This window comes from Geotrypetes seraphini, chromosome 15 (genome assembly GCF_902459505.1).
Source record: "Geotrypetes seraphini chromosome 15, aGeoSer1.1, whole genome shotgun sequence".
NCBI classification, from domain to species: Eukaryota; Metazoa; Chordata; class Amphibia; order Gymnophiona; family Dermophiidae; genus Geotrypetes; species Geotrypetes seraphini.
The window spans coordinates 54,170,836-54,184,014 of NC_047098.1; the positions used below are offsets into that span (position 1 = coordinate 54,170,836).

Genomic DNA, 13,179 nt, shown 5'->3' on the forward strand with positions numbered 1-13,179 from the left:
GAGTGCTTCCAGTGCAGTCCAAATAGATTCTAAAGTAATCTCTGATGGATTCATTAATGGAGTTATCTACTTCAACCTCTGTCTCTTAACAGGAGCAGCATAAATAGTGGTACTGGAATGGGTAAAAACCAGCAACTGCTGAAGCCAGATTTATTCCACGAGCTATCCTTTCTGGGGTGGCAATTTTTAGCAGTGCTCATCAAACAGGGCCTGGCAGGTTCGCTATGCTTGGCTGAGCTACTCCCAACGCAGTGTAAACTCCTGGAAAAGAACCAGGCACACATAGACTGAGCATTACTTTGCCTTCTGAGCCGGCGGTCTTCTCTGACCCAGCTTTTGCAGAAGCGTCCACCTTTGGGGATGCAGGGCTTGTGTAGGCAACAATCGAGGTTTCTCTCAGCGACTGGTTCGCCAGATCAGGGCACAGAGGAGCCCTGACCTTTCCTTTGCGCTTCAGCAGCAGGAACCTAAGTTTAGGTAAGAGCCTACTTTGACACTTGGGTATACCTAACTTACAAACTGTTAATCCAGACAGTGCTCATAATTAATTTCTCCTAATTATATTTCCAGAAAAAACAAAATTTTTCATAGCTTCCCCACACCCACTTGAGACCAAAACATCACTTTGCATCAATAAACTTAGTTACCCTATTCAATCTGATATTGGGTGTAACACTTGATCAGAGCCTAACCATGAAAGACCAGGTTGACTCCTTAATCAGAAAGAGATTTTTCACTCTATTGAAGCTTCAGTCCATTAGAGCATATTTTGACATCAGCTTTCAGAATTCTGATACAATCCCTCGTACTAAGTCAATTTGTCTACTGTAATATCGCCTATTTGGCAATTGCCTAAAAGAATATGCGACAATTACAACTAGTGCAAAATGCAGCGATTAAACTGATTTGCGGACTGAAGAAATCCGATCACGTAACACCTTGCTACCAACTACTGCATTGGCTGCCGATGGAGGTGCGTGTGAAGTTTAAGTTTGGCTGTTTTTGCTTTAAGGCACTATTCGGTCTAGCCCCTAAATATATAACTGACCTTTTCTCTTTCTCAGCCAACAGATATAAGAGAAGCTCACACTTGAACTTTGTTTCCCCTCCAGTTAAAGGATGTAAGCTTAAAAGACATCATCAATACCTTCTCTCACATCAGGCAACATTATGGGGTAAAGATCTAGATCAATTGCTTACGCCTATGTCGTATGGGGAATTTAGGAAACGCCTAAAAACATATCTGTTCCTGAAGTATTTAGGCAGCTGACCTGTACAATTCTTACTCCAAAATAACTGCTAATCAATACCTGTTAATCACTAGCTCTTAACTCTGTTTATTCCACTCAAGTTATACCATCTTTTAATCATTCTAAACCGCATAGAACTTCACGGTCCTGCGGTATATAAACTGTTATTATTATTACAGATAATAAATCAGTAACAGGCAAGATCTGGGGGAAACAAACAACCCACTGTTAGTATCATCTTACCTTTAGATCGATTCTGTGGCTTTATAAGCAGTATAGAAAAGATTATCAGCTAGATGAACAGAATAAGTAAATGCATCACTGATTTGTCTTTGACAAACTGTAATTCCTTATTGGATGTGAATGGAGTAAATAACAGCAAGCAACTAAAGTGAGACACAAAAAATAGGTCGAAGACGACCAATCCTTAACCCCTTATACTTTATTTTAACACAATGTACTTAAAATTCATAATTCAGAAAGGTCCACTGACTTAGGTGCTGTGACAAAACTCAGTTGTGGAAATTGTGATGTCATGGACGGTGTCTCAGCACTAATGCCTACATCAGGGATCCTTTATGCCAGTGGTTCCCAACCCTGTCCTGGAGGACCACCAGGCCAGTCGGGTTTTTGGGATAGCACTAATGAATATGCATGGGGCAGATTTGCATGCCTGTCACCGCCATTATATGCAAATCTCTCATGTATATTCATATTTGAATTTTGCATTCAAATATGAGAGATTTGCATATAATGGCGGTGACAGGCATGCAAATCTGCCCCATGCATATTCATTAGGGCTATCCTAAAAACCCAACTGGCCTAGTGGTCCTCCAGGACAGGGTTAGGAACCATTGCTATAAGCTATTCCACTGCATGCAATAAATCAAAAAGTAATGCTCAACAACACAAGTCTCCCAGAAATTCACTTCTCGCTGTATTGAGCTCTGAATGTGAGTTGTTAAAAGGATTGGTCTTCTTTGATCCCCTTTTTCAGATCTCACTTTTGTCGTTTGCAATTAGATACCTGTGAGGACCTCCTCCTTTTCATCTGGAGTAAATATCTACCATCACCACCTTTCTGTAAAAGAGTACTGGAAAGGGCCCTCAGAGAGAAAGATAGGAAGGCTTTTTTTTCTACTGAATTTATCAGGTTGCTGTTATTACTGCAATACCATACCTGAATGGAAAAAATTTGTATTACTGAGATTCCAGCTTTTGACAGATGAAATGTAAAAGAAAATAGTTGCTCAGTAATTGTTTCTACTGCATCTCATAGAGGCACTTTATCAGCTGTCCAATTTGTGTCAGCTTGAGAAAACTGCTATAATTAAGGAATATAAGCCAAATTCTGCAGTAGTGCTTGTAAATTGACTTAATTTGCTAACTGAACTTTAAGTTAGGCACATGCAAATTTGGCTCAACTGGTTCTTTTGAAGATGGAATAGGGATGCATTCCTAAATTTGTGCTCCTAGCTTCATTACATTCAGAATCGGTCCTAAAAAGAAGATGGCAGCAGGGATGGATTTAGAGAGGGGAAAAAAAGATAGAAGCTCAATTTAGCAACGATTGTCTTTACTAAGCACCTAAATCTGCACCAGTGAACTACACTCCGAAATTTAGGTTAGGTGATAAGTTTAAGAGCTCAGCATTTTTGGAATATTGACTTCTAAATGCTGCTTTAACATACCAGTAACAAAAATGAAAACAAAATAGCTTAGGATAAACTCTGCACTACAGAAAAAAAATGTTGGGAGGGCTTGTTATTTTAAAATTCATGTATAAAAGCATAGGACAAAAATTAACATCTGTGTTACCAAAAGCGATGTACTGTCTTAACCTGTGAAAATTAAACATATGACATGTCTGTTAACCAATAAAATTTACTATTAACAGTTTAACCTTTGTGGCACAATCTATAGAAATCACACAAATATATACCAACACATCTCTGTTCAATTAATTGTATCATCTGAATCCCTCTATATGTCTCTCCACATGCTCATCTGTTTGCAAGTCCAGTGGTTTGTATGTCACAAAGCATGTTAAAAGAGTCTGAATGAACAAACCTTTGGCCTGTTGTCTTGTTCTCCAGCAAAACATTTGAAAGGAACTGCTGCTTGCTAGTGGCGACCTGTACAATCATGGCTAGAGAATTCTGCTAAGAACATAAGAAAAGCCCTCACTGGATCAGACCGAGGTCCATCCAGTCCGGTGATCCGCACCCGCGGCGGCCCATTTAAGTACTCCTGATTGGAGACCCAGATATACCATAGCCCTCAATACAATTTGCAAGAAGGTGTGCGCTTGAATCCCAGAACAGTAATCTCCGTCACAACATCCTCCGGGAGAGCATTCCAAATTCCCAGCATGCGCTGTGTAAAAAAGAACTTCCTGACATTCGTCCTGAACCTGCTGCCACTCAGTTTCAGTCTGTGACCTCTTGTCCGTGTCACATCCGAAAAAGTTAGGAATGCTTCTTCTTGGTCGATTTTATCAAATCCCTTTACTATTTTAAAAGTCTCTATTAAATCCCCTCTCAGTCTTCTCTGCTCGAGGGTAAACAATCCCAATTTCCTAAGGCGCTCTTTGTAGCTCAAATTCTCTAATCCCTTGACAAGTTTCGTAGCTCTCCTCTGTACCCTTTCCAGCAGAATTATATCTTTCTTGAGGTATGGAGACCAGTGTTGGACACAGTATTCCAACTGCGGTCTGACCATTGCTCTATAAAGTGGCATTATTACATCTTCCGATCTACTCGTGATCCCTTTCTTAATCATGCCCAACATCCTGTTTGCTTTCTTCGCCGCCGCCGCACATTGTGCCAAAGGCTTCAGGGTTCTGTCAATCAGTACCCCCAAGTCCCTTTCTTGTTCACTACTCACAGGATTCCACTGTAACCATTAACTGTACTGAAGAACATGTGTCTTTATGAAGAAAGTGATCACAATAAAGCTACTGAAGAATCTTTCTGCATTGCATTCCTTTAAATAAGAGCAAGCATCTTTTTCCTGATCAAGAATTCATTGCACTATTTCCTGAATGCTTTCCTCTACTTGAAATGAAATGTAGACTCACCAGGCCCTAACATGCCGCTAATGGAAGCATGCTGGCCTTTGCTTAGGAACAATACAGAGGTTAATACGTAACTGACTTGAATGTGATGCTACAGTAGCAAATGAAGTGTAGCATAAATTGTCTGGCTTCAAGAAATCACCACTTTGGACCCCTTTTGTGGATATTTTTTAAATACATGCCAAGAGATACAAGATAATTCAGAAGCACTTAAGCAGAATGGGAAGCATTTTAAAAATTCAATGTATTTTATTCATTCAATCTGATTACACACCTTAATCAAAAATTCACAAGGCATGGTGTAATCTGTGTAGTACTTAAGAATTTTTACAAAATATGTAGCAAATACACTTTTTTTTTTAAATAAAGTACATATCTCATTGTTTATATTAATAAAAGTTGAATGTGAAGTATAGCTTTACTCTTGATGCAGGCAAGGCTGAAATATGGCTGGGTTGGGTTTTATATGGTAACTGGTTTAATTTAAAAAATCCCTCTATGCAATCCTGTTTTTTTTGCCATGTGGCTCTTCTTTTGGACTACCTTGCAGAAGTAGCATAGGTTGGTCTTCAATGTTATCTTCCAAGCTAAAATTCACCAATGTAGGTTAGCATACAGCACACTAGAAATTTACATGGTTTCTAACAGCATTGATTTGTTTTACCATTTGCTGTATATGTTCACCCCTGTAGAAGAAAAAGAAACAAATGTTACTTTATAGAAAATGGTATATAATGAAATCAGAGTTGCCTGATGTAGCTTCTGTGCAGCTCACTCAACTCTTTACAACTTTGAATGCATGGGACTAAAGTAACCTATAAGAAGCAACTATAACCCTGACCATCTCACTGTGCAGATGCTGAGGGTCATCATCCACTCTATTAAAATATTTTCAAAGCTGATCATTCAAAAATCATTACTACCTATACACTCCCATTCCATATGCATGGGTTTAGGATTTACAGTATCAGTTATTCAAGTCTTTAAACCCCCCCCTATCTCCCTCCTGCCTCTTTCCACACCTTACTTTTAAAGCCTGGTGGTCTAGCGGGGTTATTATGCTCCTGCCCCATGCACAGCTACAAACAAAAATAGCTGCCATGAGTTTCCTTGGTCTCATGAGACTACAGTGGGAACTCATGGCAGCCATTTTTGTTTGCGGCTCTGCATGGGGCAGGAGTGTAGGAAGATCGCTCCTGCTTCCCTTCACCGCTAGACCATCAGGCTTTAAAAGTAAGGTGTAGAGAGTTGAGGGTGGTTCACAGTCAGCCCTAAAGTTATTCACAAATGCTTCTTATTCATGAGGGGGTTGTGCTCCTAACTCCCGTGAATATGGATGGGGGAGTGTATTTTTTTTCTTTTATTTTTAAGTAAAGAGCCCAATGGGAGCTCAGAATGGTTTACATCAGGGATCTCAAAGTCCCTCCTTGAGGGCCGCAATCCAGTCGGGTTTTCAGGATTTCCCCAATGAATATGCATGAGATCTAAGTGCATGCACTGCTTTCAATGCATATTCATTGGGGAAATCCTGAAAACTCAACTGGATTGTGGCCCTCAAGGAGGGACTTTGAGATCTCTGGTTTACATGAATTTATTCAGGTACTCAAGCATTTTTCCCTGTCTGTCCCAGCAGGCTCACAATCTATCTAATGTACCTGGGGCAATGGGGGGATTAAATCACTTGCCCAAGGTCAGAAGGAGCAGCTTAGGTTTGAACCCACAACCCCAGGGTACTGAGGCTGTAGCTTTAACTACTGCACCATACTCTCCTTATAGATATATAGATAGTGACCCCACCCCTAAGGTTACCCTACATGAGTACCGGTACCTTTTTTTCCCCCTACAAATAAGTTGATTACTACTCTTTCATTCCCGGAGAAACCATTGTTAAAATCCCCCATCATAAACTGGGTTAACAACACTATCCAGAACATCTTTAAACTGACTTAAGTCCTTTTGAGAAAACAGTCAAAGAAAACAGTAAAGGGTAGGTATTTTATTGCACAGTTCCACAGGTGGCTACTTATCTAAGTCATACTTCAGCACTAGACATTTTGAGTTAGTCTATATCTGCCAGCAGCAGCCTTCTGAAAAGTCTACAAATACTCTTCTGAGAACTTTTCTCTATGAACTGGTGCAAATGATCCCTTTGAAAATTACCAGGAAAATGTATCTGCACCTACTTTTCTTCTACACATATAAGATCACACACATTGTTGATCTCTAGAGAGGAAATGGGCAATTATAAGACAGTTTACTTGAGTAAATAACTTGAAAATTTGCTTTCTCCACTTCAAGGTAGCAGACTTTGAATTAAACTATGTTTATGCTTCACACTGCAATTTAGTGGATCCAAACAGATTTTGCAAAAATACACTTTACTTGTTTATATTGTTTGGCCCACTTATTAAACTCTTTGTAAAATACATTTCAATGCAATCTGAAAGTGTACACATCACAGATCCTCACATTTGTTATATCTAAAAATATAAATGTATGGGACTCTCTAAGCCAGGGGTCTCAAACTCAAACCCTTTGCAGGGCCACATTTTAGATTTGTAGGTACTTGGAGGGCCTCAGAAAAAATAGTTAATGTCTTATTAAAGAAATGACAATTTTGCATGAGGAAAAACTCTTTATAGTTTATAAATCTTTCCTTTTGGCTGTCTTAATAATAATATTGTAATTTATAGCTAAAAAGACATATGTTCAAGAAACTGTTTTATTTTACTTTTGTTATTGATAAACATACCGAGGACCTCAAAATAGTACCTGGCGGGCTGCGAGTTTGAGAACACTGCTCTAATGGAACTTTTTATACTTTTTAACCTAGACTACTGGAAATCATTATATAGAAAAGACTGAACGGAACGGAACGGAAATGAAGATCGGCATCTACTACCGACCCTCCAGAGCAGTCCAAAGAAATTGATGAATGACAGACGAGATTAAACGCAACTGCAAGGGAGGCAATGCAGTTATCATGGGTGACTTAAATTATCCGGGGATAGACTGGAACCTAAGCATCTCCGGTTGCAGTAGGGAGACCAAGTTCCTGGATGCTGTAGGTGATTGCTTCCTGTAACAACATGTCAAAGAAAATATGAGAGGAAATACAATTCTGGACTTAATTCTAAATGGACTACGAGGACTGGCGCAAGGTGTAGAAGTTGAAGGGACGCTGGGAAGCAATATGATCCACTTCGACCTGGACACAGGAGCAAAACATTGATCAAGAACGACGGTGAGAAGCTAGCCCTGCTCTTAGGTGTTCAGGAATAATGGCAATGCTTCAAATATTTCCAACCAGATATTTTTTATTAACTTTATCAGATCAACATTCAAGAGGCATTTGCACCAGAAGTTCATCTCAGACGTGCAAAATATGGTATTTCTGCAAGGGCCTCGTTTTTTTTTTTTAACTGAAGGTAAACTAACCAAAAGAAAAATAAAGAACAACACAAAAATGACAGAAAATTCACTGACGCGAGAGCGCAAAAAAGTTTTTAACAGTCATTGAAACGCGTTTTCTTAGCTCCACGGAAACTAAGAAACAGAGGGACCGCACGCCTATGTCGGCCAGGAAGGCACTCGAGCATGCGCAGTGCAGGCTGATTGCAAACTTTCTAAAACTTAAAGTTGCAATTCACTTTTCAAGTATTTGTACCAGGGCTCCATTGGTGACGTCACCCATGTGTGAGAATATGCTGCCTGCTTGTCCTGGGAATAAGCCCCGGTAGGTTTGGTAGATGCTTGGACTTATCCATATGATGCCTTGGCCTTTCGCTACCAGGATGGATACGGGGATGGTACGGTGTCTAGCTTACCCCACTACAGAAGGCATTGAGATGGTGAAGGAGGAATGTAGGGGGCGGAAGAGGAAACTGGGCACTCTTCCCCATCAGAAAAAATCCTGAATTCCCAGCTGGGGTAGGCCATACTAGCAAGCATTCTGACCAATCTGGTCTAGGTAAATACTTGGGGCACTTTGTGGCTCCAGGGCAGGATGTTTTTCTCACTTTTTCTGACATGAAACATCCTTGGGGCTTACCTCATATGTACTTTTTCACCTATCTTCAGATCTGCCACTTTTTTTAGGGACAGCATGATAGGAATCCCAGCAATCATACCTTTCTGAAGGTTGTGCATATCTTTATGCATCTTCCTTCCTCTTTTAATTCTATTTCCTTCTGGTACAGGATGGCCTGCGAGGAAAGACCTATGAAGTTTCTGGAACAACTGGCAGCACAATGGGCACGATCTGGGGGAGGATTTTACTTCTGTTGCTCTTCAAGAGTGTTTTAGTATGGCTGCAGTTTAAAATTTTGCACCGCACTTATATGACACATGTCCAGGGCACCAAAGCAGAGAGCCAGGAATCCAATGTGTGTGTGAAATGCAAGCGTATGAAAGGCACTTTAGTACATATGTTGATTGAATACCCTATGTTGGAAGCTTACTGGAATGGCATTATCAAAGTAATATCTCAGATTTTGATGGTTGATATTCAATAGTCTTATGCTGTACTGTTGGTGGGATACTAAAAAACTGTGGCAGATCAGGGCCTCTCTGGGGATAACTGCAAGTTCATTTCAATTGCTCTTTTGTTAGCGAAGAAGGGGATATTGAGAATGTGGATGGATAACAATCTGCAAGATATTAATGTTTGGAAAGCCTCCCTAAGTGAGATGCTGGCTGGGAACTAAGAGGGGGAACACAAGACAAAGGTAATAAGCAATGCTTGAATTGGTCTGTATGGCGTATTTGCTTGTTTATCTTGTAGCTTTTGGTATCTCTATGTTTTGTGGGCTGGGGGAGAAGGGGGTACAAACAAAGAAAAAAAGGAGGAGATTGACCCTTTGTACTGTACTCTATTGGCCCAAGTGCCTTGACTTTCAGTTTTTTTTCTTTTTTTTTTTATGAGCCATATCTGTACCCTGTGATCGTGAGACCTCTTATATGTATTTTGCTCTGAGACTATGGCATATTTGTATTGTTTTTCTGGTCACCCTCTCATAATAAACAGTATTAAAAAAAGAGAAGAGAAGGAAGAGGGAAAAGATAATACAATAAATTCAATACTATAGGTGCATAAAAGTAACAACAGAAGGAAAAACTTCAATATCAAAGAAGCCCAAAGAAAAATCCTAAAAATAAAAGCAGGTTAAAAAAAAAGGAAAATTAAACAAGCCCAACAAAAATAAAGCAAAAAGAAAATTAAAAATATCTTCAGTCAGCTTCTAATTCCGTGTCCTCAATCGAGCCAAGCCAGGCTAGCTTGGGCTAGTACCATAAAAGTGACTCCTCAATTTTCCTGTTCTTGAAAGGCTGAAACCAAATGCTGTAGCTCCCCTAGCCCACTCTAAGATGGCAGAACAAAGAGAGGTGGAGGCTCTGCACTGAAAGCTGGGTGTAAAAGGTATTTTCCATGCCATTAGAGCAGCACCAGGTTTGGATAAGTTCCTAGAGAAAAAGTCTATAGTCTGCTATTGAGACAGACATGGGGGAAGCAACTGCTTTCCCTGGATTGGTAGCATGGAATGCTGCTACTATTTGGGTTTTTGCTAGGTACTTGTGACTTGAATTGGCCTCCATGAAGAAGCGAATTGACGTCCCGGGTGGGGCGGGGTATGCTGGCTTGCCCGGCGCTTCTGAAGTCACTGCTGGCCTGTTGTGGCATCGGATAACAGGGAGAACGCAAAGGCAATGAGAGTCGCAATCGACTCGCGTTGCCTTTGCGATTGACTGGTTGATCGTGATCGACTTTTTGAGCACCCCTGTTCTAGACTGTAGTGGTGACCTAAAATGAAGTATTTAACTTGTTGGCAGGCAGGAAAAGATAATGAAAAGATTAAATAAAGCAATCTATTGCTAGATAAATATCCATGCTCCTCTAAAACAAAGAAAAGAATAAAATTTTTCCATTTCTCAACACTACAACTATTTTACACCTAAACATAATTATACCCCATCAACTACCCATACTTCTATTCTCATATATGCTGCCTTTAAATTCAGCACTACCTTTTCACATCTCCATGCTAGCTACAGCCCTAACACCCCTACACATTCATACCCTCCGAGCACTCACTCTTCTATAAATTATGTTGTAAATCTTTCCAGAATCTATGCCTTTGAACAAAGCCTTAATCCATTTGAATATGCAGAAATAAGAGTCAAATATAAGTAACTAGAGTAACTATCAAGAGTTGAGTTCTTTCCTTAAGGCCAGTGTGGTTGCTGAAAGAAGGTCACACATACATTAAAGAATTATCATTTAAGACTTGATCTGACCTTTATTTCTATATGCAATATTTCTAAAAAGAATAACTACTTTTCAGACTGGAAATAAATTAACACATACATCTTAACCAGCTAAAGTACAGTATATGCCCCAGACCATTTGGAAAAGGATACTTACTCTTCTTTCAGAACTGTTTGGATACATTTCCTCTGGTATGCACTAAGGTTGATGCTGGTTTTCCGCGGACTAGTTCCTTTTTCCATCCGCTTCTGCTGATAATCCATCTTTAGCTTAACCTGCAGATGCATGTTAGAGAGTGGATGCAGTTGTAGAATTTCTAGTATAAGAGCCTAGAAAAGAGACATCTAAAAACATACGTGGAATAAATTGGAATAAGTGGTGATGTTAAGAGGTGATAGTCTCAGGAGTATTCTAAGGAAATACTTTTTTTACAGAAAGGGTGGAAGATGTGCGGAATAGCCTCCCAACAAAGGTGACAGAAACAGAGACTGTCTGACTTTAAGAAAGCATGGGACGGGCACATGGGAGCTCTTAGGGAGAGGAGAAGAAGTTAGTGGATGCTGTGAATGGGTAGACCCGATGGGCCTGTCATCAAGTTTCTATGTTTTACACCCCAAAATTCAAAGAGGTTTATGTGGTTAGTAGCAGCTACTAAATGTGTAAGTTACTTATCCGTGAATTTTTTGTGGTGTTCTGTCCAGCTACATTTAGTAACACTGCTTTTATGGATAGCTGAACCAATGTGAAATATTTACCACAATGGCTAGCATTTAAACACTGACCCAAATTCTAACAAGTTTCCAGATTCAGTGGAACATTCTGATACTGGCTCAAAAGGAGAATTAGCCTTCAAGATACAAAAAGGTGACAGCACCTGCAGTGGTGTAGTGAGGGAGAGAAGTGCCTGGCATTGCAGTACCGTGCGCCCCTCTACACTATCCCACCACTCGAGCACCCCCCCCCCACACACATGCCTCTTGAAATATTAACCAGTATAAGCAGGATCTTCTACTTCCTGCTTGTGCTGGCCTTGGCTTCCCTTCTGATGTCACGTCCTGTTTCTGCCACCAGGACATGACGTCAGAAGGGAGCAGAAGCCAGCACAAGCTCAGGAGGTAGAAGATGCTACTCGAGCTGGTGAAATTTTCAAGAGGTATGTGGAGGGGGAGAGGTTAGGGGGCCACAGAGAGGAGAGGTGCACTGGTGTCCAGGGCAGTCCGCTCCCTTTATTAGATCACTGAGCATGTGCTCTTTTGGAAAAGGAAAAAAAAAAAATCATTCTGGAATCTCAAAATTGCCATAGCTAAAAGAGACTCAAAATTGCCTTGCTTATTTGTAGAATTAGCATGTGATGAGCCAGCCAGGGAGAATCTGTTGGTGTTCCCTTAAAAGAAAATCATACTCGTGTTACATTACTTATTCTATGCTGCAAAAATACACAACATATACACTATCAATCCTACTAACATTTATACTATGTCAATTTTGACACAAGTGACTTTTCAAATCGTCTAAATAAGTACCTTTCCAAAATGAACAATGAAAATAAATGGATGTACGAAACAGCTGTTCTGATAATCGTTATTTTTAAAATTTATATTAGAATAGTGTGCAAAACATGCAAACTCCAAACCACTAAAATAGCTTCGCCCACTAGATTTTGCCTCACCTGTTTAATTGCATTGCTCAGCCGCTGCAGCTGTTCATCAATGGTTTGTAATTCCTTCTTCATATCTCTCTCACTGTCTGACAGAATTGGGATTTGACAGTGGAAACTGTGGAGCACTTTTTTCATTCTTCAAAAAAAAAAAAAAAAAAGTGGCAGATAGAATTCCAAATTATTCTTGGATCATGTTTCTAATGATGACTATTGCAAAATGTCTTAGTGCTGGGACTAAATGATCAAAGAACACAAAGAAGAATGCAACTAGCGGAGATAGAGATGTTTTTGCCAGATCGAAACAACTGGAGATCCAACATAAAACTCTACAAACAGATAAAAGAAAAATGCAAAACATTTTACTCATCCAAAATTAACTCATCTAACACTAACTCAAAAGGAGCTAATACAAAAGAACTGTTCAACATAGTTACATATTTATTTGACACCACACGCCACACTCAACCCATGCATAATATCAAGCTACCCTCAGCAAATGATCTAGCACAACATTTCGAGTCAAAAATTAAAAACCTAAGAAATAACCACTCGATAATTGTCGCATGCGAACATCAATCAACTGATATACATGGAAATGAAATACCAGCGGACATGATTTGGAGTTCCTTCCACAATTTCAAATGGAATAACTATATCAAGTTATATAACAAATACTCTAAATCAGTGGTTTTCAACCCTGTCCTGGAGGACCACCAGGCCAATCGGGTTTTCAGGATAACTCTAATGAATATGCATGGAGCAGATTTGCATGCCTGTCACTTCCATTATATGCAAATCTCTCTCATGCATATTCATTAGGGCTGGCCTGAAAACCCGATTGGCCTGGTGGTCCTCCAGGACAGGGTTGGGAACCACTGCTCTAAATCATACTGTGTTCTGGACTCATGTCCCCCAGAAATTATGAAAA

General features: G+C 39.9%; 1 protein-coding gene across 1 annotated transcript in view; it reads right to left on the reverse strand.

Annotated features, from left to right (window-relative positions):
* Positions 1-4,757: 4,757 nt before the first annotated feature.
* The window catches only part of NUP88 (nucleoporin 88), a 67,884-nt gene continuing 59,462 nt past the window's right edge, over positions 4,758-13,179 (reverse strand). Inside the window, exons 15-17 of the mRNA XM_033921415.1 lie at positions 12,261-12,387; positions 10,748-10,866; positions 4,758-5,012 (exon numbers count right to left, since the gene is read on the reverse strand). Of these exons, the coding sequence (XP_033777306.1) occupies positions 4,949-5,012; positions 10,748-10,866; positions 12,261-12,387 (310 nt within the window). The 3' untranslated portion in view covers positions 4,758-4,948. The remainder of the gene's footprint in view (positions 5,013-10,747; positions 10,867-12,260; positions 12,388-13,179) is intronic.